Source organism: Radiomyces spectabilis (assembly GCF_025331425.1).
Source record: "Radiomyces spectabilis strain NRRL 2753 chromosome Unknown BYT42scaffold_7, whole genome shotgun sequence".
Lineage (NCBI taxonomy): Eukaryota > Fungi > Mucoromycota > Mucoromycetes > Mucorales > Radiomycetaceae > Radiomyces > Radiomyces spectabilis.
Genome location: NW_026251932.1, coordinates 781,098 through 808,888, shown reverse-complemented (window position 1 = coordinate 808,888; position 27,791 = coordinate 781,098). Strand labels below are relative to the sequence as shown.

Genomic DNA, 27,791 nt, shown 5'->3' with positions numbered 1-27,791 from the left:
TGTGATAAATTTTATGCCAGCGCGTCGGCGAGCGCTGGAAAAGGAAATGTCCGATTTTTGGTGTGGGGGAGGGAAGGGGGTTCGTTTCGCCGTCGCAGAGTGTTGTTTGTGGTACGCCATACGGATGCCCCCTGAAAAAAAAAATTAACCAAACAATGAGCAAATAGTGATTTCACCGGCTAGGCATCGATCGGCCTCCAATGCAAGTTTGTCAAGTTACCCAAACAGAAGGGGAGACGTTGCTTAAACGCTTGTTTTGGAGGGGTGTGTCGGCTTGACACTCCCCTATGCGGTCGTTTACATGTGGCAGTTAGGATTCTACCACATCTGCAGATACTATTGGCTGCTAAAGGAAGAAGATTAGCATAGGTAGAACGAATATAGTCATTTTTCATTACATGCTTACAATTTTGAGTATACGTCTCGGACGGCCCACGTAGCAGCCTTGCTGCGCGATTATTTTGCTCTTGCGCCTAAAGATCATGTAACGCATGGATTTCAGTGTTCTTCTTCAGTGTTTTGTAGAGCGGTATTCAACGAATTTACCTTTTGGGCTTCGACGTTTTCGACTTGGATGGACGTCGGCCTGGATGGATGTCTAGTCATCGACATCCATCCAGTCAATCAATTCGTCGGGATGGTCGACGTCCATCCAGTCGACCAATTCGTCTTCGGTGTCGATTTCCATCGGATCGTCAATTTCGTCGTCACCGATTTCTTCCTCCTGGACATCGACACCGAAGAAGGGGAACTCTTCATCCTGTTGCGGCTCTTGCTGTTCACCACAGCCATCGTCATCGTCATTGTCATTGTCATTGTCATTGGCATTGGCATCCTCGTTGGCTCCGTTATTGCCTTCTTCGTAGTCATTTTGGTAGGGAAATTCTCCTAATTCTTCTTCTTCCTCATCTTCCTCATCTTCCTCATCTTCTTCTCCTTCATCATAAAAAAAGAAATGGCATTCTTCTCGTTCGCCTTGTTCTTCTTCTTCCTCGTCTTCTTGATAAACTCCTTCGTTTGCATCGTGAAACTCTTCAGCATCTTCGACATCTTCATAATCTTCTCTTGCATCATAGTATTCTTCTTCTTTTGCTTCTTGTTCATTAACACCTTCTTCATCTTTGTCACCTCCGTCGCTTTCTTCTTCTTCTTCTTCTTCTTCATTCTCAAAGTTGTCTTCTTCGTTATGTTGGCTGAAGAGATAAATACCATACATGTTAGTGTTTAAACTATTTAGGCCCAAAAAATGCACGGCTTACCGGTTCTTCAAACTTTTCGCAGTGTTCACCATGGCTTGGACAGCATCAAGTTCTGCCAACACCTCCGGCATGCACTTTTGGAATTGGTAAGATTCCGGTCCATAAGCAGCAATCCATTGCACCTTTTGATGTAGGTGGGAAAACGCTTTTTCAGCTGCCTTGAGGGCGATTTGGAATTCAGTTTTTTCACTATTTGAAATGATTGCTTATTAGAAAAACATTGATTCAACCTGAAAAGGCACAAATAACTTACGAGTGAACAGTGAGATTTTGGAAAACTTGTTTGGCAAAGAGTAAATTGAGCGATGATTGAAAAGAGAGAAGCGTTAATACAACCTATCGTACAAAACGTATCATGTTATTAATCATCACTTACGAGCAGAGAGGTCAGACATTGTAAGAATCAATAAAGATAAAGAGAAAAAAAAGGGTAATTGTCGCGTTTGGCTTTTTCATTATGATAACCAAAAAACGAGTCACCCATGATCCGGCAACAAAGAAAAACCTGTTTGCCCAAATTTGGACGATAATCGATTTCACAGCATGGCGCAAAGTCTGGACATCATCGTCTTCCCAACTGTTCTGTTACACAGAAGTCGGTGTTTTTGATCACGGGGTCATGCGTTTCTCCTTTGTGTAACGCTCGTTTACCGTCGCCTAAGCTTGCCCCGATTTGGGATACACTGCTTACGTTATCCTGAAACCTCATTTATGCTGGTATTTACCAAAAGGCGCGTCTAGCAAAATCAATTTTTCTAATGAGCTCCCGTTTTGATGTAAAAAGACGCGGAAAGTGGGAAACCATACATAATCAATGTCAAAGGGAACGACGATGGGAAAAAAGTAAAGTGTCAAGTTTCAAGAAGCTATGGAAATGCCGATCTCCCCACCAGTGCGCGAAATAAAGTTTGGATCGGTGGATGTGCCGATAAAAATAATATCAGTGGAATTACGTTACGCCGATGATACCATACTACACGGATGGATCCGATCCTCAGGTCCTCCCCCATCAAAGAGAATCTCTATGGCAGCATAAACAAAAGATTCATCCATCGTTTCTTCACCAGGGATAAAACAACACTCCTGAATATAAGAAAAAACCACTGTAAAGCTGGAAATCATTTAAGCGTCATTCATGCGGTGGAACAAAAAATAAGGTCCGGAAATTGGCGGTTCCATAAAACATCTTTTTTTTTTTTTCGGACCTGAAGTTTATTTTACACATGGATCTGGATCCCAATCATTTCCATGCCTACTTGAAACTTGACACTTTACTTTTTTCCCACCGTCGTTCCCCTTGACATCGATTATGTATGGTTTCCCCCTTTCCGCGTCTTTTTGCATCGAGACGGGAGCTCATTAGAAAAATTGGTTTTGCTAGACGTGCCTTTTTTGGAAGTACCCATGAAACCGAATTCCCAAAATCAAAGAGGACGGTAACCAAATTTGGGCAATCGCAGGCGGTAAACGGAGGGAACGGGGCGTTCCCGCATGAAGCCGATGACGAATTCAATGGAATGAAAGAAAAAAAAAGAAATACAAGCAAAACTTATGCAAAAAAAGTTTTTCAAACGATCAAAATGATAAACGAAAAAGGCTTGTTTTCCTTTTTTTTTTGCTCCTCTTCGACTTTTTCTTCGCTTTTCTACTTTTACTACTCTCCAACGGCTCCTTTTGATCAACTTGACATCGAATCAGCACGCTTTTCTACCTCTGCTACTCTACGACGGCTCCTTTTTGATTAACTATTAATGAATCATCTGGTTTTTCTTTGATAGTTTTGGAGAATGATGGATGACAAGGAAGAAAGTATGTGGTCGCCTTGACGAGATCCGCCATCGGATGGCCAAAAATGACGAGCAGTTCAGCCCCATGGAGAGCCTGTTGCGTGAAGAGAACTCGGCAACGAGGTCTCTTTTGGTTTCTTTAACTCAGCAACTACAGCAAGTGACAAGGAATCAGCAGCTGCTTCTTGTCAATTAGCAAGCGCTCAGCTCCCAAGCCCAGTTGCTGGTGGCAACCAATAATGGGACGTCCGCCAACGGCAGTCTCGCCGATTCTTCTGCTTCTCTGCCAGTTCAGGCTTTTCTTCCATTCCTTCCCCCATCAATTCAAACCCAATTTGCATTACGACCTATTACTTCCTCACCCATTACACACCATGCATCTACCCCAAGGCATAAAGCCAAAAAAAAAAAAAATGGATTAGTTATGATTCCTAAAATTCCATAAATAAAGGAAGATACAAATCGAAGGATCCTTGTTTAGGATATAACATATCTGTTTATAAGAAGGCTGATCTGAAGCGATTGAGTGATGTTAAGTATGCTCAGTATGAGCATCGAAATCATGACTAGATGCGAACTTGGAAAAAACTTGGCTCTGCGGTTACTCCCAGTTTAGAAAATCAGCAAGTATCCATATCGAGTAATTTGGGCTGTCCCAGGGCCAATAGGTTTAAGCAAGTTTTTTCAATTTTAGAGTTCACAAAAACCACACACGCTGTGTCTCTACAAAAGTCATGAACGTTTCTCTTTGTCACCCCTGCGGATATACCCTGTTCTTTTCGATGATTCATTCTCTTTGCGACCATCATATTATATCTTTGCTGTATAAAAAGCAAGAATAGCAAAGGGTAAGGTTTTTCGTTTTATTCAAGTTTTTTTTTTGTCGTCTCTGGCACATTTTTGATTTTCTTCTCCGTCTGTCTCTTCAGTGAACCCAACAAATAAATCAAATCAAGGTAATAACATGTTCGTACCTCTTTTTTTTTCAAACGGTTATTTCTTTCCTTTGCTAACATCCACTCTTCTTTTTTTTTCCACAACTATTCATCATGAAAAGGAACATGAATCCCTTTGGACAGCAGCATGGCACAGGAAGATGCGTCATTTCTGTGAAGACCTCGATCAATCATGCCGAATGGAATGCACTACATCGAGTAGCCCTCCACGCACTCATCTTGACGGCCAACGAGATTACAAGACACGCCTACTTGTTGGCTCGCTACATTTTTCTTCAGGAACTGGAGGAAAACCGCCGTGATCCGGGTCATGGGTTCAACTTGGAAGCCTGGGTGGCTCCAGTGTTTTTCGCCCAAGTGTGGATCCTATTAACCTAAACTCGTTTCCAAGTTCTCGAACGAAGGAAGAAACAAGAAGATATCGGACGCTTATTCGTCAGTATATCGGTGCTTACATGGCACAAGCCCTGTATCGTCCCCTTGTTGTTGGATCCGCCCAGCAGACGGCGCGCTATGAAGCAACGAACATCGCAACAGCGTATCTCAATGCGATCAGAAACCAATTTGGGAACCGATTGAGAATGGCGGTCAATTCGCTTCTCAATGTCAAACAAAGAAAGCGAGAACTGACCCAGCAGTTACAAGAACTGGACACGACACCGGCAGTCGGACAAGCGACATCCCGCTACATAGGGAACTCCGTTTATTGGCCTACATCAAACGCCACAAAACAGATGCGTATCTTGCTCCGGAGACTTCGCAAGGAGTTTGCCCAGACCCCAATTTGGTGATGGGTAACTGGTCCGCGCCTATGGCTCAGTACCATGAACCTATCCGTGGCACTGGATGGCGCCGAATGTTAAGTAAGAAGGGCGTCACAGCCGTGCATATTGATAAGTTTAAACGTCAAGCCTTTGCCCAATCTATCACTCTCCCCTGCAGATGTTCAAAACGGTGAGAAATCCAAGACCCTACCGACGACAGACCATGCCACAAGTTCGTTGCCATGGTCTATTTAAGGTATATCATGTTGTTGAAGCCGACATTGTACGATTTTGCTAATTGAACAAATACTAGATGTACCACTTTGGCTTGCGTGGCGGTCACCAGATGTTCTGGGGAAAACACATCGCCGACTGTGGAATAGAGACCTTGAAGCGGCTCTCACTTTCCGCTATATTATCCACAAGCTTCGTCAAACCGGCAATCGTCCCTAGAAGATAAAATAATGCACACTTTTATCCCAATAAACGGTTCATGCCAGCACATTCTGTATATCATTCACATCATCTACTGTGCCATTTTTCTTTGCATCATTTTTTTGGATCATTTTTAAATGTTTTTGGGGTTTTCTCTCTTCAAAATGTATTTCATGCATCAACGATATATGCGGGTAGAATGCTGTTATTGGTGTCCTGGGGTTGGGAAATATTTTTCATTGCAATTGCGTTTTCCTCGCCCGTTTAAGATGAGCTTACGTGTAAGTCTGGATCACTCATAAGAACTGTTTGGTGCCACCAGTAAAATTTCTTTTCCAATCGCGTTCAATCCGAATCCATACGATACAGGAAGGAAGGCTGTCAATAAGCGGATTCTACAAGATTTTATACAAACTCTGAAGAAATACGTAATTATATAACCATTCCGCCAGCCCGCCTTTAGCATGGTCTCTATTTCCGAGTATCCTTCTGATCCTTTAGGCAAAACCGTATCATGGATAGTAAAAGCATATTATGGCAAGCAGTGCTGTCTTATTGCAGTTGATCAGATACCTATTTGTAAAGGTCATAATATATAAAACCTCGACTTCGACTGAATTCGCCATTCGTGGGAGGATAAATTGTGCTTTGTTTTCGCTGATTCAGAAACTCTGCTACAGTATAAGTATGTAGGAGTTCCCGAATGTCTTGATGGACTTGTGACGTCCTTGTAGTCAATTGAATATCCCCAACACGAACGCTTGTACATGAAGGTCACTTGTTGGGAACTCCCTTTGTAGTACTGTACAAAATGTATTCTTTCATCCAAGTAAAACCCTTGAAATAGACAAAAACGACAATCGCTAGAAAGAGACAAATGATACAATTGACCTTACGTTATTCCCCTGTTTCTCGTGCTACAGCCAAACTCTTTACCATATGTCCGATGGTCTGTTAGTTAGGTGTCTGCACGTCATGTAGGCCTTCAGAAAAGGTTGCCTAATCATTACGGGACTTGTACGTATCTTTCCTTATTCGGCATTCCGTCCGTTCCTCTTCCTGATCTGGATGGCTTTAACTGGTGGCCGCCGGCACGCAGTGTTTCTTTTCTGGTGCCCTGGTGCTCGTCTATCCTTTCGGCGTCGCTTCGTTCTTCCGGATGAATATTTTCTCTCCTGCCTATGTCCCTTTTTGAACGTCGTGGTTTTCTATGATTTGTCCTTTCTGGTTACTGGTGATATCTTTGGCTTGTTTCTCGTCTTGTCCTGGTCGGTTATCGCCGGTTACTCCAGGTTGCGGACCTCTGGTAGGACAGCCCTGTCCAGCGGTTACGGTAAGCTAAAATGGCAAATGTAGACTGTATGAACAAGTTTGCCATACGGTTCTTGTTCTCTGCCTGTGGTTGTAAATAAAAAAGATCGAAAAATATCTCGTCACATTTCCAACTCCGCGAACATTTTTTTATGGGAGATGTCTACTTTGCTCGTATCACTTGGATTTCATACTACATTTCTCAATCAGGTTTAGGTGATAGACGGCACTATCATGCAGAAATTGATCTTATCTCCGTGCAACATCATGTAGCTGTGATCCCATCATACAAAAAAAATTTTTTTGGTCATGGCAAAACTTTAAAGATGCATAATCGACCTTTATTTGACAGTCGCTATGGAAGGGGATGCGAATGATGCGATGAAAAAATGACTGTTTAGTCAAAGAGACCGAAGCCCATATCCTATAAAGAAACCAAATCACATCAATTACCGGATCAAAACAAACCAAGTCATCATGTAATAAACTTACATCATCGGATTCCTCCTTCTCTTCCTCCTTGGCTTCCTCAGCGGGAGCATCCTCGCTGGCAGCAGCAGCACCGGGACCGGCAGCAGCGGCAGCACCACCAGTGGGGACGGAAGCAAGCTTCTGGGAACCTTCAGCAATGACCTGGATAGGTTATAAAACAAGAACAGAAGAACATCGATAAGTATCCCAACGCGTTCCATCAACAAATAGAGTGATTGAGAAATTTTTTCTCTGTTGTTTACCTCGGCGATGTTCTTGCCTTCAAGAGACTTGAGCAAAGATTCCAAACGGCCATTGTCAACCTCGACACCAACGGAGCTCAAGAGGGAGGTGATGTCCTTGGCAGAGGGAGAGGTGTTACCACCGGCAACGAGGAGAAGGTAGGCTGCGAGATGCTTCATTGTTCAAAAGTGTTTACAAGAAAAGAGAGGGCGAACCGACAGTGGTCAAACAAAAAAAAATATTTTATTGTCCCCCAAAGCCTCAAAATTTTTTTTTCTCAGCAATGCTTTAATGTGATTGGTCGACCCACATTTGTACGTCACGAAGAGTTAAGTGAATTTCATTGGCCATCCACAGTTTCCAGGCAATCACGGAAAAAGGGCTTGCGAAGACGGCTTCCGAGGTTCGTGGAGAAAAAACCTTGGTTTGGACACTTGTTTGCATTTTCAGACCAATTCCTGCACTTGCATTTTGTTTGTTTTAACAGACATTACCACACCATTGTCGTCTGAAGAATGGCGTGTTTCCCTGTCTCGCGTGAAGCCGTCATGTCGTGGTGTCTCTTTTTCTAACCGTTGTTCTAGATATTCAAGACTTCTTTCATGTATCCGTATACCGTGAAGCTCACCGCGCTCAAGGGAATAATCTTGATATACCCGATACTGAGACCAACATAAAAGCCTCTCCATCCCTTGCTTCGGTAAATGTCCTTGACAGCGTCTGCGAAACTGATAAATGCGTACGGATTCAACAAACCACCCACTTGCATTTTGCGTCGAATGATCTAATAAATGTTGCCATGTGAGTATTACCTATTATTTTTTCCTGTTCCTTTTTTAAAAAATGATGGGATTACCTCAAGGGGATAGCTGCTTGTTTGCGCCACCAAACCGGCGATACCGCCACAGATCAGTTTGGCCGATGTGGTTAATGCTGGCTTGTCGAGCAGACGTTGTTGAGAAGCGGTTGACTGTGAGCTAGTTGGGTCGAAATTTAGTGGGGCCAAAGTCCACCAAGTGACAGCTGGATGATGCCGACAAAATTGAGTGATTATGTGGTACGTCCAAAAAGACACTCCCGCATACGGTATCATTCCCGCCAAAGTAGGCATAAATCCTCGATAAAAGTTGGCAAGCTTAAAAAGTGGTATCGAAACGGCTCGCCGACCAGCAGCGGGTTCGTTGTAAATGGATTGACAGGTATCAGACAGACGAAGTGGCGTATCGCGGGACTGCTTGACTTGATAAGCCATGCGTACTCGCACCAAATCCATCGGGTATGTAAAAAATACAGACGTAAGGCCTACAGACAATGACAACAAAAGATAAAGGAATGGTAAGCATCACATGGCAAAATGAACTTTAATTCCCTGTCTTTGACTTGCCTGCTAAAGATCCAGCCACAAAGTGTCGGCTTGATGATGTTCTTTGTTGCGCCGTTGGCATCAGGATCTGTATTCACAGAGAATTGTCAAAATTTGCAGCTGTAACGATGGGAAACGGAGTATTGTTGGATCTTACCGCTCGGTATTGTTCATACGCGACAAATTTGATGGCCGAATAAGGGAATATCCGAAGCAGTGTCACAGAGTGACCTTGAAACAAGCCCATGACACCTTCATGCTTCATGATTTCGCGCAACGCTGAAAAGACTCCTGTGAATTTTCCTTTTTTTTTTTTGAACGGATCCTTCATGTTAAAATCCACCATGCATGTCATCCTCATGTATCGTCTTGAATGGGATGCTAATTTTGGTACCTGCATAACAATCGAATAGTGGGTTCCTTGCTTGGAATAAAATTTTTACCCTATCCAACGGCGCTACGATGGTTTTGCCCTTTCATCGAATCACCGAAATTATTATGTGCTTGTCATTCGAACTGGGCTCCACACTTTTTATTCCCACAGTAAAGGCGGATCCATTGTCATGGGGCATGGATGACCCTGCTTACCATGCATCCAGCTACGCCACCTGCCATGCCTGAGCGCAAAGCGTAGTCCATCGTCTGGGTGTTACGTTGATGGGTGGTGTGTGTGTTAGAGGTGGATCCATTAGAATGTCCGTGCTGATCGTTGGATGTTAGCTGTGCATAGGTGGATTGCATCGCGATACGAACACTTTAGCAAAGAAACAGGCGGGAAAGGAGGTGGGAAGGAATGAATGAGTTAATAAAATGAGAAAGCGGAGTCGCAAGTTGGACTGATAATCGTGAGAAAGTGCACGTAGCTTGCCAGCAAATCACATGCGAAGGATCAGACATTTACCGCTTTTAGAAAAAACGCCCTTCAGTTCACCTTGTCCATCACACGCTCGTCGAGTCTTTGGTAGAAAACCAGGTCCCTCTGTTTTTCCCTACCAAAACAGAAACTCAAACGCGATACATACCAAAATCTCCAAGTCAACATAAAACTTTGATAACCAAGCTACCCAACATGCTAAAGATGGTATTCACTTTTGCATCAAAAATGTGACACTTAACACGTCAACGTCAAGCTAAGTGCAACAGGATCTTTTATCCTGACTGACTCTGCCAAGCCCGATCTGTTGTCTGTGGTTTCCCTAGAGATCTTAAGATAGAGACACACATTTCGTTAATAATCCATTCACACGCGTTACCAAAGCGGATGACAATGACGTTGTCCCTATCAAAATAATCATTGATGAAAGACTAAATGGCGACGATATGGCACTCGCTCATGAAGTCAGACAAATGGGATTAAAGAAAAGTGAGCCGGGTCGAACATTGCAAAGCTGGCAAGGAAATAGGCCCCTTTCCCATGGTACACAAATCGACTGACGCTGAGCAACCATCCAACGACCGTGCAGTGCAAATCAGTACACTATTTTCTCTCCAAATCGCCATCAATTCTACTTTATGTCCCCGACAACAATCTATTATCTGAACGATTGATCAATATCAATGATGTTGTGCGTCGACCGCTTCTTTTTATGGGTCATTTATAAATTTTCAAAAAGTATTGTAATGTGACTGAGTGTCTTGCTCTTTGTATGTTGTTCTGTATAAAAAATCTAAAATATCTGGTCCACTTTTCACTTGATGGATGAGAATACTTTGATTTTGTGTAAAATAATCATCACTCGTTTGAACACTGAAGTTTTCCAATGAAACTGGGTGGCGGACTTTCAATATCATGTGACCACCTTCAATTGGTTGTCGACCCGCACCAAATAAAAGAAGGGAGTTCCAGGTCGCCAAAAGAAACGATCTTGGAGGCTTTCTGTTCTTGCGTATTCCATACCATGGGAGGAGGCGATCTCAATTTGAAGAAAAGTTGGCATCCCGTCACTTTTAAGAACCAAGAGCGAGTATGGAAAGAGGAAAAGAAACATGCAGAGGAACAGCGAAAGATCGAACAGATGAAGAAGGAGTTGATGGAGGAGAGACAGTTGCAGGACTTGCAACGATTACAGGAAGATTCAGGCGGCAGGTATGTAAATCATTCATCGCAGTTTTATTAAGATCAGTAGCGTTAACATGGACATCGGTAGAAAACGGTCCGAAAGAGTCGATTGGATGTACGCAGCACCTAATGCAGGAGGACGAAGCGGTGGAGTCAACAGTGAAATGGAAGAGTTTCTGTTGGGTAAAAAGAATGTGGATGAATTACTACGAAGTAAATCCAGTCGAGAGGAGGTAATGGGATACTTTTTCAGACGAGTCGGATCGGGTGCAGGTTGTCTAACGAAGAACACTTGTTATTTAGGTCGCTTCCACCGCCGATCGATTCGCTTTGAGCAATGCCAATGCAAACAACGAACGAGATATCCAGGCCAAAATTCGGGAAGATCCTTTGTTGATGATCAAGAAACGGGAGCAGGCAGCCGTCAAGGCCATTGTGGATAACCCTCTTCGCATGAAGGAATTAAGAAGACAGAGCAAGGATAAAAAGAAGAAGAAGAAAGATATTAGAGACAAATCCGACCGACACTCCAAACACAAGTCCGATCGCCACCATTCAAAAGAACGTCGATCGGACCATCGCCACGATCGTCATTCGCACGATCGTCACTCCACCAGTCGGTCAGACCGCCACCGCTCTCGCTCCAGAGATCGATCAGAACACCGTTCTCGTCGTCATTAATCGTCCCACATTTACCATGCGTCGGCTGCGGCGAACAACCGCAGCCAAGAACAAGGAAAAAAAGTTTGATTTCGTCGAAAAACTCCAGCAATCATTGTTTCGCGAAACTTATCATTTGTACATATTGTGGAATTCTTTTACTAAACTTCGTGGGTTGAGCAGCCACTGTTAAAATATACATATTGTTTATCCGCCGGAAATAAACATATGATCTCCCTCGATCTTACTTGCGTTCTCGGCATTCTTGATAGTTACATATTTCCGCATGAACATGATGAAAAGCAAAAGAAATGACAGCCACCACGACCAAAAATGAGATCACGTAATAGCTGCATATCTGTTGTACTCAGCAAGGTGCATAATCACGATTTATTCCATCGTCCCTGTGTAAACACTCCCTGTATACTGCCAAGGGACTTTGAAACAACTGTCGACAAAACTTATCCGTAGTAATGGTCACTCTCTTGCAAACGGAATGCGTCATTGGTGTTTTTTAACCATGACAGAATTTTGTAACACGAACAACGCCGCGGAAAATGTGGCTGCCCTATTTTTGGATCCTTTATTCATGCAGACAACCGATCACCCCATTTCACGGTACGTTATGTTTGTCTTTTATCAAAATGATTAGCGTGATAGCCGTGGGAGATCAACTAGAGATATGCGGACAATGCGAGGCACGGCCAATCATTTACACGCATGGAAAACGGAAAATGGCCCGATCGGGCAACATGAACCCTCGCTGCATATATTCTCATCCAAGACCCCTGTCAATGCTCAACTACAAAAGTTAGCTCAACCCGTCGCGGAAACGGTCATCAAATCTTCCTTTTAACTATTATCAAAATGCCTCTTTCACATATGCTTCGTACGTAGGTTGTCATGAAATTTAATGTGCAAGTAATACTTATGCGATTTCGTAGAGAATGCTCACGAAGAGCTTGTGAACATTGCCAACGAATGTAACAAACTGTCCCGTCAGAAATATACCGAAGGTGACGTGACAAGATTGCAAGTGAGTTTTTTTTGAATTGCATCTGCTTACTCTGTCAAATCAGAGTGAGCTGAATTTTTTTTTCTCTAAAAACTCCTCCACAGGAAAGGGTCCAAAATGTCGATAAGAAGTATCATGAGGCCGTCTTTGACGACCGAAAGGACAAGAGCAACCCCGAGGACGATCCTTATGAACATCCTGGTCAAGCTCAGGTGGCCGATGTAAGTCAGTGATTTCTATATATTCTATGATCAAAAAACGCTCATCAAAAACTTATTGCAGGAATTGGAGCAAGTCCACAGCACCCTCCAATCCATGCTTACTGGCATGGAGAATTAAATAATTTATGGAAAAAAATAAAGGACCCAAATTATCAATTGATTGTATGATAAAGAAAAAGTATTGTTATGTGAATGCACCCGTTTGATAACAAGCACAGAGAGTTTTGCTTTATGATATGAGCAGTAACAAAAAAGTGTTGTATTATATGAATGGGAAATGCGACAAAACGTAAACTTATTTGCTAGTAGGAGTAGACTTGACGTATGGAATGAAAGTGCGACCATCCATGTAAGGGACCAAAGGAGGAGGAATCTCCAGACCATCTTCACGTTGCCAGTTCTCGAGAATAGCACAGAGAGCTCTTTCCGTGGCACACAAGGTGGAGTTGAGACAATGCACGTACTTCTTCTCACGATCCGACATCTTCTTCACACCGCAACGGATTTCCAAACGACGCGACTGATAATCGGTACAGTTGCTGCAAGAAACAAGTTCCTTGAATTCACCTTGGAAGGGGAACCAAGCTTCCAAGTCGTACTTCTTGGCAGCAGCGTTATTTAAAGCACCCGAAACAATGGCAACAACACGGTAAGAAATACCCAAGCTCTTGAAGAAATCCTCAGAGTGGCCAATCATATCGTTGAACATTTCCCAAGACTTTTCAGGATCTGTCAACACAAACTGTTCAACCTTTTCGAATTGATGAACACGGAAAATACCCCAGGTATCCTTGCCGTGAGCACCAGCTTCCTTACGGAAACAGGTGGAATAACCAGCATATCTGTTGAAAGAAAAAAGAAACAATAGCCACGCATTAGTCCCATGTCCATTCTTGGCCTGTCCCCCGATGGCTCGCATCCAATTCTTTTTTATCCTAAAACGAGAAACATTACTTGATAGGCAATTGTTCGGCAGGCTTCTCGAACCATTCGTTGGCATGGAAAGCAGAGATGGGTTGTTCGGAAGTAGCAATAAGATACTTGTCATCACCATCACCAACGACCTAACGCAAAGAATACCCAAAAAGCATGAGCCCTCTGGCAAAAAAATTTGCAGGGTATTCTATAAAATGTCTCACCTTGTACAGTTCCTCGTCAAACTGTTCCAACTGAGCGGTCTTGGCCATCATGTCCTTCTTCATGAAGAAAGGGGTCATCAGCTTTTTATAGCCACGACGACCGAGGAAACTAAGACCATAGTTGATCATTGCCAAGTTCAAGTCAACACCCACACCAGTCAAGAAATAACCACGGTGACCGGCCACGTTAGCACCACGGTCTTGGTCATAACCGTCAAGACGGGCAAGCACTTCATGATGAGACAAGATATCGGTGCGCTTCACAGGCTTCACATCGTTGTGGTCATAAGTACGGATCACCTCGTTGTTGGCCTAGTGCACGTTGCAGAAAAAAAAATAAGTAATCCCGGTAAATACGTTGAAAGTCCAACAACGAGCCGAGCTTGTGCGCAAGTGCCATCTTGTTTTGGCTTACCTCATCCATGCTGGCGGGAACAGAAGAATGCACCAAGTTTCCAACAGTGGAAAGCTTTTGCTTCCATTGCTTTTCCTCTTCTTTTGCCTGAGCCACCAACTGCTCCTTGTCCTTTTGAAGTTGTTCCTTCTGCTTGACCAATTCGCTGGCATCTTCCTTGGCCTTGAATTTCTTGCCAATTTCCTTTTGGATGGCATTGATTTCCTTGTTCTTTTGGTCGCTTTGGAATTGAGCTACACAATGACCGGTTAATATCCACAAGAATATAGGCTCGGATGAGCTTTCAATAGGTCTGGAAATATAGACTTACTTTTGACCCATTCCTTGTACTCGGCAATGATTTGATCAATGAGTTCAACGGAAGCACCACGCTTTCGCTGGGATTCTTTGACCATCTCCGGGTTACCACCACGGTCTTCTAACAGCAAGTTGATATCGAGCATCGTCGGTTCAGTGTGAGGAAAGGAATCGTGTCAAAACCTGCTATCAACAAAAGGAGAAAAAAAAAGTTTGCGGTGTTCAATTTCGTGGCTTGGATTGGCAATGTTGCGTGACATGGCGACCACGCAAAAACACTTTATTTGCCTTATGACAACTTCCAGATACTTTTATCAAGGCAGGTTATCTGCTTGCACATTAACCCGCTAAAGATTTATATTTTAATGATACTAGAGATGGCGCTTTTACATGTTTACTAGTCTGGTATGAACATGGGATAAAGTGCCTTTTCTATGGGTGTGTCATCGGCCATTTGTATTCGGACTTTGAATTTACCACTCGCTCGCTTTTTTTTGTCCCGTCCATATTTTTCTCACTTTGTCAGACACTATAATACTGTATATACCACTGTCTCCTCTATGGCATCAACATTAGATTATAATACTATTTCAGATGCAATATTACATTGTGCAGCAACTAACTCCTCGCCCTTGGAAATTGATGCGTTTCTAAAGAGAGAAAATATTACCATGTCGCATGCCAAAGGTCGTTTACCATCTTGCTCATTTCGGCTATGTCCAAGTAAAACTGACAATTCTGTATTATATAGAGTTTCTATCTACAGACGTCGATGATTCGGTTCCTCCAGAAGAGCATTTAGCCATGCTGAAGAGTCTGTCGACAGACCCACCCAAGCATGAATCAAACTCAGCCCTTCATGCGGCTTCAAGGGGGATGGTGCAGAAGTATCTGGATGATATAGACAATATGGATCAATTGCAAAGCCAAGTCACGCAAGCCATTGAAAAGACAGAGCAATCGCAATCATTACTGGAAACTGCCGTCCAATCGGCACAAACCGAGTTATAATAAAATATGGAAAGTTTTTACGAAGGAGACAAGTGTGATGAGCGAAACAATGGGAATGGTAAGCCCAAGAAAGATGCACCACATGAATGTATCTCTTATGCTACTTGTATGCCATTCCTCGCCTATCGCCGCAGGTCCTCGCATGACCATCTTCTGGCCTCCCGCACATTATATCCAGCACTTAGAGATTTATTTGTAGACTGTATAGCCGGTATGCATGGCGACTGGCTCATGGATCCAAAAGCACAAGCGATGGAAATGTGCCTTCACAGCCCTTAATGATGTCACAGAGCGCGCGAATAACAACCGCAATGCAGCGGTGACTATTTCTGGGGAAACTTATCCAAACATTAAGAGAGATAATCTATTTGATCGTTGTGGATACGTCAACTGGGGGCAAAGAATGTGAGCAACATAATCAAGGACCGGCATCTTGGGTGCGGCGTGAACGCCATAATGATTTTGGGGCAGTGTGACTGGTTGCTCATGCAAACCCAAATGAGGCAGGCTTGAAAAAAAAAAATCACCGCGTGTTTTTAGGCCACCTTCTCTTTAAACCAAAAACAGAACAAGATATGAACAATGATAACGAAGGTCAGAATAGCTTGAATCAGCGTCTAGGTAAGGATACAGCCGCCACAGTGTTGACATGCTACACTCCATGTCACACATTAGTACCATTTACCTTTGGCATCAAGCTCAACTGCGGTTTCTTTTTGAAGCCAACATGAACGTTCACGACTCGCAGGACGATCGGCAGAGTGGCCGATCGGGTTTATCTGCCAATGCTGGCCGATACGTCCCGCCTCACTTGAAACGAACCGCTGCTGCGCCTCAAGCGCCTTTAAACGACTGGGATCGAAATCCTGCCCCCGAACTCCGTAGAAATAATCGGTAAATGGAGCCTTCTATTTCCGGCAATTTTCATTCGATGACCGTGCCATTGATAGAGAGTTATATCTAACGGCTTGCTTGTTAGGTGGAAAGAGATGCATTCGGATTTTGCTGAAACTCGAGGAGGATGGAGTGGTCGCTCCGGCAATGGTTGGGGCGGTCGATCTCAGTTCGATGAACGTGGGTCTTACGGTGGATATGCCAAACGGGGTGGCGGCTATGCTGGAACAACTGGAGGCTACAGCCGAAGAGAAGAAGGGCAAGGCTACTGGAAAGATGGAACGCATCATATTGGACCTCGTAATCCACGTATCGAACGCGAATTGTTCGGCAGTCCAGAAGATAAGGAAGTAACACACACTGGGATCAATTTTGATAAATACGAAAATATTCCTGTGGAAGTGTCGGGTCACGACGTACCCGAAGCAATGGAAAAGGTAGGCTTGAGACCCTAGGGCCGAAGAATGAGGAGATTGGTAGATTTGACTCATCTTTCAACATGAACAGTTTACCGATACGTTGATTGACCCTCACTTGCTGAGCAACATTGAACTGGCACGGTATACGACGCCCACCCCTGTTCAAAAGTACTCGATTCCCATTGTAATGCAAGGAAGGGATCTCATGGCTTGTGCACAAACAGGTAAACCTTTCAATTGATATCCACTCTTGAGTCACCACATGAACATACGTGACTGACTGATCTGGATGGGATCTGATTAGGTTCGGGCAAAACAGCCGGATTTTTGTTCCCGGTACTATCGTCCATGTTCAAAGAAGGTCCCTCCAAACCTCCCCCTGATAACAGAACCATGGGTGGCTATCGACCGCGCAAAGCGTATCCGCAAGCATTGATTTTAGCGCCTACACGAGAGCTGACCTCGCAAATTTACGAAGAGGCCCGCAAATTTGCCTACCGATCGTTTGTGCGTCCGTGCGTCGTTTACGGCGGCGCCGATATTGGGTATCAACTCCGCCAAATTGATCGTGGATGTGATCTGCTCGTCGCCACCCCAGGACGATTGGTGGATTTGCTTGAAAGAGCGCGCATTTCTCTTTGCAATATCCGTTATCTCATTCTTGACGAAGCCGATCGAATGTTGGACATGGGCTTTGAACCTCAGATTCGACGTATTGTCGAAGGCGAAGATATGCCCGGTGTACAGGATCGACAAACCCTCATGTTTTCCGCTACGTTTCCACGAGATATACAGATGCTGGCGAGAGATTTCCTCAAAGAATACATCTTCTTATCCGTAGGTCGCGTAGGCGCCACGTCGGAGAATATTACGCAAAAGATTGAGTACGTATTTTGAATTGCGTCATATGTCATTGGGGGTGGAGTAAGTAACGGGCATAATGAAACATATAGGTACGTCGAAGATGAGGATAAGCGATCCGTCATTTTGGACATACTCCAAGCGGAAGCCGACCCGGGTTTGACGCTCATCTTTGTGGAAACGAAACGGATGGCCGATTACCTGTCCGACTTTCTTCTCGGTAACGGATATCCCGCGACATCCATTCATGGCGATCGTACGCAGCGTGAGCGTGAGGCGGCATTGGATGCCTTTCGGTCCGGCAAAGCACCTATTATGGTGGCAACCGCAGTTGCTGCACGTGGTTTAGATATTCCTAATGTGACCCACGTTGTTTCTTATGATCTACCCACTGATATCGATGATTACGTTCATCGTATTGGTCGAACAGGTCGTGCAGGTAACACAGGAGTGGCGACAGCTTTCTTTAACCGCAACAACCGCAACATCGCTCGTGACTTGATTGATCTATTGAAAGAAGCCAAGCAAGCCGTTCCCTCGTGGTTGGAAAGTATAGCGCGTGAGATGAGCTACGCTAGCCGAGGTCGTGGCCGAGGTCGTGCAGGTCGCGGTCGTGCAGGTCCATCGCGAGACTATCGTCGTTACAACAACGATTTCGGAGGACGCGGCAGTGGCGGAGGAGGAGGAGGGAATGGTTATGGCTACGGTTATGGCTATGGCGGAAACACCAATGGCGGGTATCAAAACGAGTAAGTGGCCTAATTTTCTTTTTTTTTGATAAAATGAGAAGCAACCAATGACTTATTGTTGTCCTCTTCTAGTCGCGGTAACGGAGCTTATGGGCATGCTTTGCCTCCGCATGCGCAAAGTAAAACTAGCTGGTTTTAATCTATTGAATCCATCAATGGAAAAAACCCACACGCAAAGAAAAAAAAGTGCTCTTTGTCCCATGTATCCATATATAATCCACTTATTTCTTTCTTTTCTTTCACTGCTTTATAAACTTTATAGTAGATACTAAAAAATTATGTTTTCAATCACCCAATTTTACCAGCCTAGCTGAGTTTTCAGACAAGCTGTGTCCGGGAAAATCACGCCAATTTATTGCGCGGATCCAACAACATTTTTAGTTTTTCCACTTCCTCAATGCACATTAAGACGCAGCGGCCGAAAAAGAGCAGTGGTGGTTCAACAAGTCGACAGCGTGGAAGATGTACCAGAGGTCATCTGAAAGGTTCTATAATCACCATCAGCCGTAACCGCTAATGACGTTGTGGTGTGATCCGAAAGGTTTTTAACTCAGGACATGATTGCATAAGTACAGAGATATGAATAAAAGAAGGGAAAAGCTTGTGTTTATTTGGCTTTTTTATTTTTACATTGTTATTTTGAATGCCTCTGAACGGCAAACACAAAGAGTGAGAGGTGGATCCCCGACAAGGGTGGGGGATCTCTTATTTACAATTTTTTTTTTCTGATTTGAAAAAATTTAAATGAATGGATTGACACCTTGCATTCAATGAAAGGTGCCGTGCAGGTGGTGAAAGCGCACTAGGAGAGAGAATAGTATTAGTGAAATCTGAAAGATTATATCACATGCGAATAACTTACCAGTGCTGTCAATAAAACCGCGCATCGTCTGCTTGGTTTGTATACAGCTGTGGCTTCCTTTTCATTGAAGGAAAGCCACAGAAGGGGCCCCGTTTGGAGGGTCCACAAAAAGAAACATAACCGAGGTGGGTTGCCGGTAACCCGGAGACGGAACGCCGAGAGGAGAGTGCTCCAGAAAGCTTCCTGTGAGAGAGCGAGCCGAAAGCGTCAAGACAGCTTTCGGTTCGCGAAGGTAAATGCGCATCGGACCGAGTTACGGTTTCTACGTCCGCTCTGCTGTCGAATTGGGGGACAAATCAAAAGCTGGTTATCCACAGAGGGTGAATTTATTGCATAGATTTTATTGTATCGCGATTAGTGTATGTATACGACATTGAGAATCGAAAAAAACAACGGTCTGTTTTTTGGCAGGAACCTAATACAGAAATAGCCGTCGCGATTTGAATCAACGGTACAATTACCAGGAACTCAGTTGAAGGATTTTCATGAATCCATCAAGGCGTATGACAGGGCAGACAATGGTGTCTGGCTCTGAAATATTACGCCTTGATCCGCCGACTGCGGTAACACTTGAAGAGAGTCACCTACGAACGCCAAAACGTCTTGGTTATCTGGTCGCAGTGTGATTATGGAAAATTACACGACCAATGTAATTGGTAAGATGGCCAGAACATCTAGGCAATTTTGGGAATGGCAACATCAAACCGTTTACGTACATGTCAGTGACAATGACGATCTCAATTATCATGCCGAAGATGAGAACGAGGACGAGGACGAGGACGAAATGGGGATGGGGATGGGGATGGGGAATGCGGACAATGATGACTTTTCAGGCGATTGCACAACATGAATAATGGAAGCTGTGTCGGCTCAATAAAGAAAAAACCTTCTAGGCTACATGGACAAGTCACGGGAATCGCTAAGCGCTCTGATCTCACTATTCCAACGGAACCCTGATTTATGCAGATTCATTGCTACAAGCTTGGACTGAAAAAGGAAAATGCAGGAAACAGCGTGTTGCGACCGGTTTTTTGAGTGCAAGATGAACAACAATGACAGTAACCGATATTTTTCTACGATGTTAAATATACAAAAGGTTTATTGATGATCAAAAAAGCTAAATGAAAAAAAAGGGAACTTTTCTAGAGACTAAATGAGGAAAAAAAAATTTAAACACGAGTGGCAAGTTTGCGCATCAATTCTTTGCGAGCATCAGGGCTCATGTTTTCAATGAGTTTGGTGAAGCCTTCGAGGACAGCATCTTGATCCATGGTTCCGAGGAGGAGAATTTCATCCTTCAATGCGTCGCTTCGGATCTTGCTGATACGTTGTTCGATCAATTCAGCGCGCTTTTCGAACCAGTCCGCCACGGCTTGATCATCTTCGTTGTCGTTCTTGCTGGTGTCGGCAAGGAACCATTGCTTCAAGACATCGACCATTTGTTCGCGAGGCATACGGCCCTTGGTAGCAGTGGAAATCTTGCGGATAGCATATTCTTCAAAGAGACGACGACGCACACGCCAGTAGAAGTAGGTACGAGCACAACGCCATTCCAAAGGTCGTCGGATGACGCCCTTGGCCTGCATGCGACCAGCGCGATCGTGCAAATCGGCGAATTGGATAGCAATCTGTTGGTAGACGGGCATCAATTCCTGTTCACGGGCTTCAAGCTGACGTTTCACATCGGCTTTCTCTTCCGCAGATTGAGCGGTTTCCAACTTGTGCTTCAATTCCGCATACTTGGTATCCAAACGTTCCATGGTCGCCAACAACTGGGGCTTACGGTACTTAATCTCCACAATACCCTCGGGTTCCAACACACCACCACGAGCATTGACGTCGGCATACATTTCCATCATGTCTTGGTTGATGGTAGGATCCACCACGACCCAAGCACCACCACGCAATTCACCGTTGGGGATCACGTACACGAACACGGGTTGCTTGTAGTTGCTGAGCGCATCGACGATCTGGGCACCGTACTTGAGTACTTCGTGGTACATATCGCGCTGACCACCGGAGAAACCACGCCAGTTGGCAAAGATCATCAGAGGCAATTGTTCACCCTTGTTGAAATCGTTAATGGCCTGAGCGGTCTTGTACGCCGAGTTGGGGAACCACACACCACCGGCTTCCATGAACACCTGTTCGGTGGAATCGGTATTGGCAGGATCAGCAGGAATGATATTCTCGACCGTACGTGTTTCAACGGCCACAACACCCATGGGAATACCACCGAGACGAGCACGACCCACCACGACCGTACGAGCCCAACCACTCAAGGTTTCGACAAACGAGTCTTGATCAAAGAAACCGCTCAACCACTTGCCATTTTCGTTCTTACCGGCAAGGAAGAAGCGAGGATCGGAAGGACCCTTGGGAGGCATGTATTCGATCTCACGATCCACAGGATCCAAACCAAGACGCATCGACACGGGGTTGCCACGGACATCGGGAACAAACGACAACCACTGCACAATCTTCACAATACCTTCCAAATCGTTTTCGGCCGTCAAGTGAGACACACCGTTCTTGTACATGATCTGAGTACCACCGAGCTGCAAGTTGGAAGTATACACTTCGCGGCCAAGCACCTTGTTCAAAGCGGGAGCACCGGTTAAAATGATGGGCTGGCCTTCGTTCTGGATGGTACGTTGACCAAGACGCACCAAGTAGGCACCAATACCGACGGAACGGCAAGTAACCAAGGTGATGGTGAAGATGTCATCGTAAGCACGCGAAGTGGCACCAGCAATCAAACCGGAACCTCTCAAATTCTCGACACCCAAACCGTCGGTTTGACCAATGACATCAGTGATACGGCAGCGCTTCTCACCCTCATCTTCGATTTCTTCGATGAGCACGCTCTTGCTTTCACCGTTGCGATGCAAAGCTTGGTATTCTTCGGGCAGCAGGTACAAGTACTTGAAACCGGCCGAAGGGTTGTTGACGTCCTTCCATGCGGCACGGAACTGGCTGATCAGTTCTTCGGCCAAACCAATGCGAGCACCCGAGTTGGCAGACAAGTACACACGGGGCAAACCTAACTGACGGGCCAATTCGGAAGCCTTGTAGAAGACCATATCTTCAGCCACACCAAACGAACCAATCTTGAAAGTGATGTCGTTGGCAATCGCCACAACGCGACGACCGCGAGGATATTCGGGCGTACGAAGGGTCAACAACCAAGCCACCATACCGACCGTGTTGGTACCGGGGGCGCGGTCAATCTCTTGAAGAGTGCCATCTTCATCCAACACCAATTCCTTGGCTTCCACCACTTGACTGGGGGGCTTCACGGTAGAATCACACTTCATGGCCTCGTTCCATTGGTTATGGATGGCTTGACGGAACAATTCGGGGAAATCGTACACATAGGTGGTACCCATCAAATGAGCCTTGTAACGACGAGGCTGAAGCCATTCCTTGGTAGGATAAGGCGACGACAGCGATTGCATATGCATGGAACCGGGAATCTTGCCCACGGACTTGAGCACCCATCCGTTCTTTTCAGTCTTGACTTCCTGGTAGACATCGACCTTGAGGATGAAACCAGACACGTTATCGACGGTGAAACGCAAAGGAATGATGGGAGCATCAGGACGCTTGGACTGAATGTTGAAACGAATTTCGGCACCGGTCACACGAAGCTTCCAAAGACGCTTGCCGTGACGATCGACAAAGTCCTTCAAGGCATGCTCGACTTCATCGGCTTCGATGGCAAAGGTAGGGATGAAGTTGATGAACAAGTGATTGCAGTCGGAATTCTTGTACTCGTGGCTGACGATTTCAAGGGTATCCAAAATATCGGTCAACAAACGATCACTTTCCGAGATCAAGTAATCGGCCGTACGCATCGAGTTCTTCACACGACCGGGACGCACCAACGCACGGATGAAGAAACGGCAGTCGGAAGGATTTTCCTTGGCCACAGCATAGTAGACGTGCATCTGTCGGTTCTCGATGAAGCAAGGCTTGATATCAAAGTTGGACAAACGCGCCAATTCAAGCTGATAAGCCATGGCAGGTTCAATATGACGGATGGTTTCGTCTTCCTTGTAGTTCTGACGTTCACGGAAGGTGTAGTAATCGGGCCACTGGTTAGGACGGCACACCACAATGGAGATACGGCGAAGATGGGCCTTGCGGAAAGCTTCGGTGTGAGCATCAATGATCTCGGCAATCTTGGTACGCCAGTGAGCATCCTCGCTGTCAGCGGCAGCATGAACAGCCACGTTGAGAATATTCTCCATGCGAGTTTCCTTGGGAGGAGCCTGACGTTGCATCATGGGAGGCAACTCCTCTTCTTCAAAAGCGGTCAAGATACGGGGAAGTTCGGCCTCCAATTCTTCAAGGGATCGGCAAGCCGTCATGGCACCGGTACGGATAGGCTCTTCTTCGGTCTTGTTCAACAAGAAGGTAAGATCAGAGTAGGAAGCGATACGCTTGCTGGAATCCAAACCGTGGGCAGCGGTCTGCAACAAGAACTTCCAGGCCACAATGTAGGGTTCGCGTTCCAAGTTGTAGGCGACATCCAAGATCTTGTAAGCGTGGTACGAACGACGGCAGTACACTTCAATAGCCGCCAAAGCGATATAAGGATCTTCGTGATAGAAGAAGCTGGGCAATACATCGAAAACGTTGAACTTGGTATCGATCAAATCCTTAAAGGCATCCAAGCTGGGAGTGCGGTATTCGCTGCCTCCACCATACACGCTTTCGGTGACGGAGCTCTTGAGGATCTGGTACATCTGAGCCTGACGTTCTTCGTACGAAGGCAACTGGCAGAGAATCAAGAATTCACGAGCCTTCAAGGCCACCTTTTGAGTAGCACGGCTGTCAATTTCGGACAAACGCTTGAGAATAGGGGTGAAGAATCGGTCCAAGGCGCTGTTGGGCGAAGGATAGACGATATCGAGGAGCATCATGATCAAGTTGTTCTTGATGTTGACCTTGGCATGAGATAAGATGATCGACACGACCTTTTCCAAATCATCCTTGTTTTGATCACGCAGAGACAGGATGACTTCTTCCTCACGTTGTTGACCGCTGAACAGAATTTCGACATCATAGTACTGTTCCATCAAGTCGACATACACAGAGTATTCGTGCTGTTTCAAACCGCCGACGTAACGATCGAGGCATTCCACGAGAGGCGCCACCGAGTTCTTGTAAGCTGTGGCTTCTGCCTGAGTGGTAATATGTTGACGAGCAAAAGCATCGATCATCTCCTTGAGTTCAGCTGCAGGGAATTCCTTCTTGGCAGCATAAGATTCGCTTTGCTTGTCGTGAAGGCTCTGCCACAAACGTTGAGGGATACGAGCAGATAAGACGGACATCAAAGCGGTCATTTCAGAATAGGGCAACTCGGGATTGCGCAAGATTTCAGTGAGCTCCTTGACCACGGTCTGAACCAAAGCCTGGTTGTCGTAGCCTTGCAAGAGGTGTTCCAAGATGGCTTTGGTAGAATGGAAACGCTGGATAGGCTTTTCACCACGAATGTGAGGAGGACCAAAAACGGGGACCTGGCCAGTGAAAGGCAAAGCGTGCTTCACGCGGCTGGGATCATCAAGAGACAAGATACCAATGATATCGCCAGCTTCCAAGGTAGCACCGACTTGCTTGATGAACTGAACGTGACCGTCTTCGGCAGCGAGCAAAGGCATGTACATTTTCATGACCTAATCAAAGCACAAGAAAAAAAAAACATTAGCCCATGAGCCCACGCCTTATCTCCATTTTCCGTACAAAATCTTACCTCAATTTCAGCATAAGCCTCACCACCCTTGACGTGATCACCGTTTTCAAGCAAAAGGCTCACCAATTTACCGGGCGAAGGGCTTCTCAACTGAGTAGGATCGCTTTCCTTTTCCAAAAGACAGGTCTTGCCGTCAATCATCAAACGCGTGGCTTGCACTTCTTCGCGAGAGTAAGTGGTATGGGACTTGCCACCCAGAGAAACCAAAAGACCGCCATCGGACAAATCGCGGATGCCCACCTGGGTCTTGGTACCGTTCAAGTACAAGGTATAGATACCGGGAGCCGAACGAGTGACGGTGAAGTTGTAACGCACATTTTCGTAGATGAAATCGACGCTGAACACGGTCTTGAGACTTTCCTTGCTGGGGACCTGACCCTTTTCGAGCGACAGCTTGTACTGTTGCCAGCATTCCACGGACATGCTGTGAGCCTTGGTGACGGCACCGCAGAACACGGCCAACATGGTATCGGGGCGTTCAGCCGTCAATTTCTTGGAGATCAACATGTCCAACCAACCGGTATTGATGGTGTTTTCCTCGAAATCGGGGGTTTCCAAAAGACGAATGATGTATTCAACGGTGGTACGGAAATCACCACGAATGGACAATTCCTTCAAAGCAATCACCATGTTCTTGCGGGCTTGCTGACGGTTTTCACCGTAAGAGAAGATGTGACCAAACTGCGAATCGGCATATTCGTGCAGACCACCGGAAGACACGACCGAGAAGTAACCCCACACATTGGTACTTGAACGGAAATTGAGTTCTTGCATGGTACCGGAAGAAGGCTTGAAACCAGCATCAGGATTTTCGGCGGTAATACGCACAGCAATGACGTGACCCTTGGGGACAGGACGACGATGGCTCTCCAAAGCGGTAGGATGAGTGAAATCAAAATCGATAGGGGAAGCACTGTTGGCCTGCACACCGTAAAGGACACGGATATCGCGAATACGATGAAGAGGAATACCCATGGCGATCTGCAACTGAGCAGCGGGCAAGTTGACTCCGGAGACCATTTCGGTGGTAGGATGTTCGACTTGCAATCTGGGATTCAATTCCAGGAAATAGAACTTCTCATCGTGATGGCTGTACAGATATTCGACGGTACCGGCCGAGACGTAACCGACGAGCTTACCCAAACGCACGGCGGCCTTTTCCATCTGCTCAAACACATCGGGCTTGGCAATAGTGACGGGAGCTTCTTCAATGATCTTTTGATGACGACGCTGAACGGAACAATCACGACCGAACAAACTGATGGCGTTACCGTACTGATCGGCCAACAGCTGAACTTCCAAGTGGCGAGCGTTACCAGCGAGCTTCATGATAAAGATAGGAGAACCGGGAATTTCACCCTGGACCTGGGCAAAGGCCTGGCTGAAAGCGGAAGCTTCCTTGACCATACGAATACCTTTACCACCACCACCTTCGGAGGCCTTGATCATGACAGGGAAACCGATCTTTTCCGCGGCCTTGAGACCTTGTTCGGCGGTCTTGACACAGGCTTCTTCGTACACATCGTCCGGTACGACGACGTGGCCATTCTCGTCTGTCACTGTTTTCGAGATTCCATCACCGCTCCACCCCATAGTGGGGACTTGGGCACTTTGTGCGACAATGGTGGATGAAATTTTGTCACCCAGCGAACGCATAGCCGAGGCTGGGGGACCGATGAATACACATCTGTATTTGGATTTCGCAAGCATTTCAGGTAAGCGAGGATTCTCGGAAGCGTGACCCCTGTAGATTTCATGATCCCAAGAGTGTCAAAGAAAAATACAATGCCAAAAAAGGTGCGCATGCAAAAAGGGAAAGAAAAAAAATTTTGGTGAGTGGGGTTGTTGCATAACACAAAACAAGTTGGGTTCCTTGTTCCATCACAAAAGAACACACTTACCAACCAGCCCAGACAGCATGTACACCAGTACGTTCAGCGACATCGACAATGAGTTCGACGTTGGCATAATTGTTATTGTTGGAACCACCAGGCACCTCGACATAGTTATCAGCCATACGGATGTATTCCGCATTACCCTTCAAATCCTCGGGAGTTGCCATGACGGTGAACTCGATGGCACGTTCGTTACCAAAGGTTTCATAGGCCCACTTACGGACGGAACGGATCTCTTTCATTGCAGCCATACCGTTGTTGGCAATCAGCACTTTGCTGATCACGGTATGACCTTCTTGTGCTTGAACAAAGTCACGAACAGGACCTTGAGGAGCCTTGTCGAGCGAGTTGCCACCTTTGGTTGAGAAAAAAAAAAGACAAGATGACATGTTTAATGTCACTGGATCACACTTGTTTTCTGACCGTTTCCCATTTACTCACCCAAGAAGTGTGCAGGCAAATTGCTGTGTTCAGTCATGATATTATTCTGTGTTGTAAAACCTTTTTTTCCAAGAGAGATATGTACGAAAGGAAGTTTTGATTAAGATGGTATGTAAATAGACAAACTACGGGCGGAGACAGACAAGCAGACGTATGTTGTGTGTGAAATGTGGATGTGTGTATGTTTTGTACGGTGGTTGCGGAGGTCTGTGTCAACGTAGTGTTGGAAGAAGAAAAAGCGATCAATGGATCGAAGAAGAAAAAAGATATAAGAACAGAGAAGAAAGGGAAAAGGGCGTTTGACAGAAAAATCAGAGGTGTGCTTGTTTCCTCCTACCCAGCAACAACGAACAAAAAGGCAAAGAAGAAAGGAGAAACAAATTTGTTGGGCCCGTCAAAAAGTTCGGTTCGTTGTCTTGGAAAAAAAAAAAAAAAAAAAAATTAAAAAAAAGCCAAAATGTGTGGTGTCGGGAATTGAATGTGACGGTTTTTGTTGATCGGGGTGA

At 45.4% G+C, this 27,791-nt stretch overlaps 11 protein-coding genes across 11 annotated transcripts; 6 read left to right on the top strand and 5 right to left on the bottom strand.

Moving 5' to 3' along the window:
- Window positions 1-598: 598 nt before the first annotated feature.
- BYT42DRAFT_614344 (uncharacterized protein) lies at window positions 599-1,654 on the bottom strand (the record flags this gene model as incomplete). The annotated part of the gene is made up of 4 exons (XM_051571849.1): window positions 599-1,193; window positions 1,260-1,448; window positions 1,513-1,537; window positions 1,636-1,654. 4 exons carry the CDS (start codon window positions 1,652-1,654, stop codon window positions 599-601), a joined length of 828 nt encoding a protein of 275 aa, XP_051423003.1.
- A 2,638-nt stretch (window positions 1,655-4,292) lies between these two features.
- BYT42DRAFT_571205 (uncharacterized protein) lies at window positions 4,293-5,266 on the top strand. Its single transcript, XM_051568470.1, has 3 exons — window positions 4,293-4,865; window positions 4,945-5,022; window positions 5,080-5,266. Exon 1 carries the CDS (start codon window positions 4,458-4,460, stop codon window positions 4,791-4,793), a length of 336 nt encoding a protein of 111 aa, XP_051423002.1. The 5' UTR covers window positions 4,293-4,457; the 3' UTR covers window positions 4,794-4,865; window positions 4,945-5,022; window positions 5,080-5,266.
- A 753-nt stretch (window positions 5,267-6,019) lies between these two features.
- On the top strand, window positions 6,020-6,569 carry BYT42DRAFT_571204 (uncharacterized protein). The gene has a single exon (XM_051568469.1). The coding sequence runs from the start codon at window positions 6,270-6,272 to the stop codon at window positions 6,555-6,557; it is 288 nt and encodes a 95-aa protein (XP_051423001.1). The 5' UTR covers window positions 6,020-6,269; the 3' UTR covers window positions 6,558-6,569.
- A 283-nt stretch (window positions 6,570-6,852) lies between these two features.
- Window positions 6,853-7,436, bottom strand: BYT42DRAFT_571202 (60s acidic ribosomal protein-domain-containing protein). Its single transcript, XM_051568468.1, has 3 exons — window positions 7,247-7,436; window positions 7,005-7,145; window positions 6,853-6,936 (listed from the first exon to the last, which is right to left on the bottom strand). The coding sequence occupies exons 1-3, from the start codon at window positions 7,403-7,405 to the stop codon at window positions 6,910-6,912; spliced, it is 327 nt and encodes a 108-aa protein (XP_051423000.1). The 5' UTR covers window positions 7,406-7,436; the 3' UTR covers window positions 6,853-6,909.
- A 12-nt stretch (window positions 7,437-7,448) lies between these two features.
- Window positions 7,449-9,380, bottom strand: BYT42DRAFT_571196 (mitochondrial carrier domain-containing protein). The gene is made up of 6 exons (XM_051568467.1): window positions 9,178-9,380; window positions 8,984-9,062; window positions 8,747-8,892; window positions 8,611-8,677; window positions 8,083-8,528; window positions 7,449-8,010 (listed from the first exon to the last, which is right to left on the bottom strand). Exons 1-6 carry the CDS (start codon window positions 9,328-9,330, stop codon window positions 7,807-7,809), a joined length of 1,095 nt encoding a protein of 364 aa, XP_051422999.1. The 5' UTR covers window positions 9,331-9,380; the 3' UTR covers window positions 7,449-7,806.
- A 1,047-nt stretch (window positions 9,381-10,427) lies between these two features.
- Window positions 10,428-11,793, top strand: BYT42DRAFT_571189 (Pre-mRNA splicing factor-domain-containing protein). Its single transcript, XM_051568466.1, has 3 exons — window positions 10,428-10,675; window positions 10,737-10,881; window positions 10,952-11,793. The coding sequence occupies exons 1-3, from the start codon at window positions 10,488-10,490 to the stop codon at window positions 11,327-11,329; spliced, it is 711 nt and encodes a 236-aa protein (XP_051422998.1). The 5' UTR covers window positions 10,428-10,487; the 3' UTR covers window positions 11,330-11,793.
- A 382-nt stretch (window positions 11,794-12,175) lies between these two features.
- Window positions 12,176-12,662, top strand: BYT42DRAFT_614338 (uncharacterized protein; the record flags this gene model as incomplete). Its single annotated transcript, XM_051571848.1, has 4 exons — window positions 12,176-12,197; window positions 12,253-12,344; window positions 12,428-12,544; window positions 12,606-12,662. The coding sequence occupies 4 exons, from the start codon at window positions 12,176-12,178 to the stop codon at window positions 12,660-12,662; spliced, it is 288 nt and encodes a 95-aa protein (XP_051422997.1).
- A 177-nt stretch (window positions 12,663-12,839) lies between these two features.
- Window positions 12,840-14,541, bottom strand: BYT42DRAFT_593845 (seryl-tRNA synthetase; the record flags this gene model as incomplete). Its single annotated transcript, XM_051570731.1, has 5 exons — window positions 12,840-13,386; window positions 13,499-13,608; window positions 13,684-13,995; window positions 14,099-14,331; window positions 14,409-14,541. The coding sequence occupies 5 exons, from the start codon at window positions 14,539-14,541 to the stop codon at window positions 12,840-12,842; spliced, it is 1,335 nt and encodes a 444-aa protein (XP_051422996.1).
- A 142-nt stretch (window positions 14,542-14,683) lies between these two features.
- BYT42DRAFT_352527 (uncharacterized protein) lies at window positions 14,684-15,494 on the top strand. The gene is made up of 2 exons (XM_051563191.1): window positions 14,684-15,082; window positions 15,147-15,494. Exons 1-2 carry the CDS (start codon window positions 14,830-14,832, stop codon window positions 15,404-15,406), a joined length of 513 nt encoding a protein of 170 aa, XP_051422995.1. The 5' UTR covers window positions 14,684-14,829; the 3' UTR covers window positions 15,407-15,494.
- Window positions 15,495-15,936: 442 nt separating this feature from the next.
- Window positions 15,937-18,905, top strand: BYT42DRAFT_571184 (P-loop containing nucleoside triphosphate hydrolase protein). The gene is made up of 7 exons (XM_051568465.1): window positions 15,937-15,956; window positions 16,092-16,300; window positions 16,386-16,737; window positions 16,808-16,943; window positions 17,024-17,603; window positions 17,673-18,329; window positions 18,402-18,905. The coding sequence occupies exons 2-7, from the start codon at window positions 16,134-16,136 to the stop codon at window positions 18,466-18,468; spliced, it is 1,959 nt and encodes a 652-aa protein (XP_051422994.1). The 5' UTR covers window positions 15,937-15,956; window positions 16,092-16,133; the 3' UTR covers window positions 18,469-18,905.
- A 1,455-nt stretch (window positions 18,906-20,360) lies between these two features.
- On the bottom strand, window positions 20,361-27,322 carry BYT42DRAFT_614334 (acetyl-CoA carboxylase; the record flags this gene model as incomplete). The annotated part of the gene is made up of 4 exons (XM_051571847.1): window positions 20,361-24,872; window positions 24,950-26,693; window positions 26,851-27,199; window positions 27,286-27,322. 4 exons carry the CDS (start codon window positions 27,320-27,322, stop codon window positions 20,361-20,363), a joined length of 6,642 nt encoding a protein of 2,213 aa, XP_051422993.1.
- Window positions 27,323-27,791: the final 469 nt, after the last annotated feature.

Coding starts and splice junctions, on each gene's coding strand:
- BYT42DRAFT_571205 (XM_051568470.1), top strand. CDS start 4,458: ATGGCACAAGCCCTGTATCGTCCCCTTGTTGTTGGATCCGCCCAGCAG.
- BYT42DRAFT_571204 (XM_051568469.1), top strand. CDS start 6,270: ATGGCTTTAACTGGTGGCCGCCGGCACGCAGTGTTTCTTTTCTGGTGC.
- BYT42DRAFT_571202 (XM_051568468.1), bottom strand. CDS start 7,405: ATGAAGCATCTCGCAGCCTACCTTCTCCTCGTTGCCGGTGGTAACACC. Junction 7,146..7,246: donor AAGGCAAGAACATCGCCGAG/GTAAACAACAGA, acceptor TAACCTATCCAG/GTCATTGCTGAAGGTTCCCA. Junction 6,937..7,004: donor AGAAGGAGGAATCCGATGAT/GTAAGTTTATTA, acceptor GTTTCTTTATAG/GATATGGGCTTCGGTCTCTT.
- BYT42DRAFT_571196 (XM_051568467.1), bottom strand. CDS start 9,330: ATGCAATCCACCTATGCACAGCTAACATCCAACGATCAGCACGGACAT. Junction 9,063..9,177: donor GTGGCGTAGCTGGATGCATG/GTAAGCAGGGTC, acceptor ATTCGATGAAAG/GGCAAAACCATCGTAGCGCC. Junction 8,678..8,746: donor CGTATGAACAATACCGAGCG/GTAAGATCCAAC, acceptor CTGTGAATACAG/ATCCTGATGCCAACGGCGCA.
- BYT42DRAFT_571189 (XM_051568466.1), top strand. CDS start 10,488: ATGGGAGGAGGCGATCTCAATTTGAAGAAAAGTTGGCATCCCGTCACT. Junction 10,676..10,736: donor CAGGAAGATTCAGGCGGCAG/GTATGTAAATCA, acceptor GGACATCGGTAG/AAAACGGTCCGAAAGAGTCG. Junction 10,882..10,951: donor GTAAATCCAGTCGAGAGGAG/GTAATGGGATAC, acceptor CTTGTTATTTAG/GTCGCTTCCACCGCCGATCG.
- BYT42DRAFT_352527 (XM_051563191.1), top strand. CDS start 14,830: ATGGGTGTGTCATCGGCCATTTGTATTCGGACTTTGAATTTACCACTC. Junction 15,083..15,146: donor TACCATGTCGCATGCCAAAG/GTCGTTTACCAT, acceptor TGTATTATATAG/AGTTTCTATCTACAGACGTC.
- BYT42DRAFT_571184 (XM_051568465.1), top strand. CDS start 16,134: ATGAACGTTCACGACTCGCAGGACGATCGGCAGAGTGGCCGATCGGGT. Junction 16,301..16,385: donor GAACTCCGTAGAAATAATCG/GTAAATGGAGCC, acceptor CTTGCTTGTTAG/GTGGAAAGAGATGCATTCGG. Junction 16,944..17,023: donor CATGGCTTGTGCACAAACAG/GTAAACCTTTCA, acceptor GGATCTGATTAG/GTTCGGGCAAAACAGCCGGA.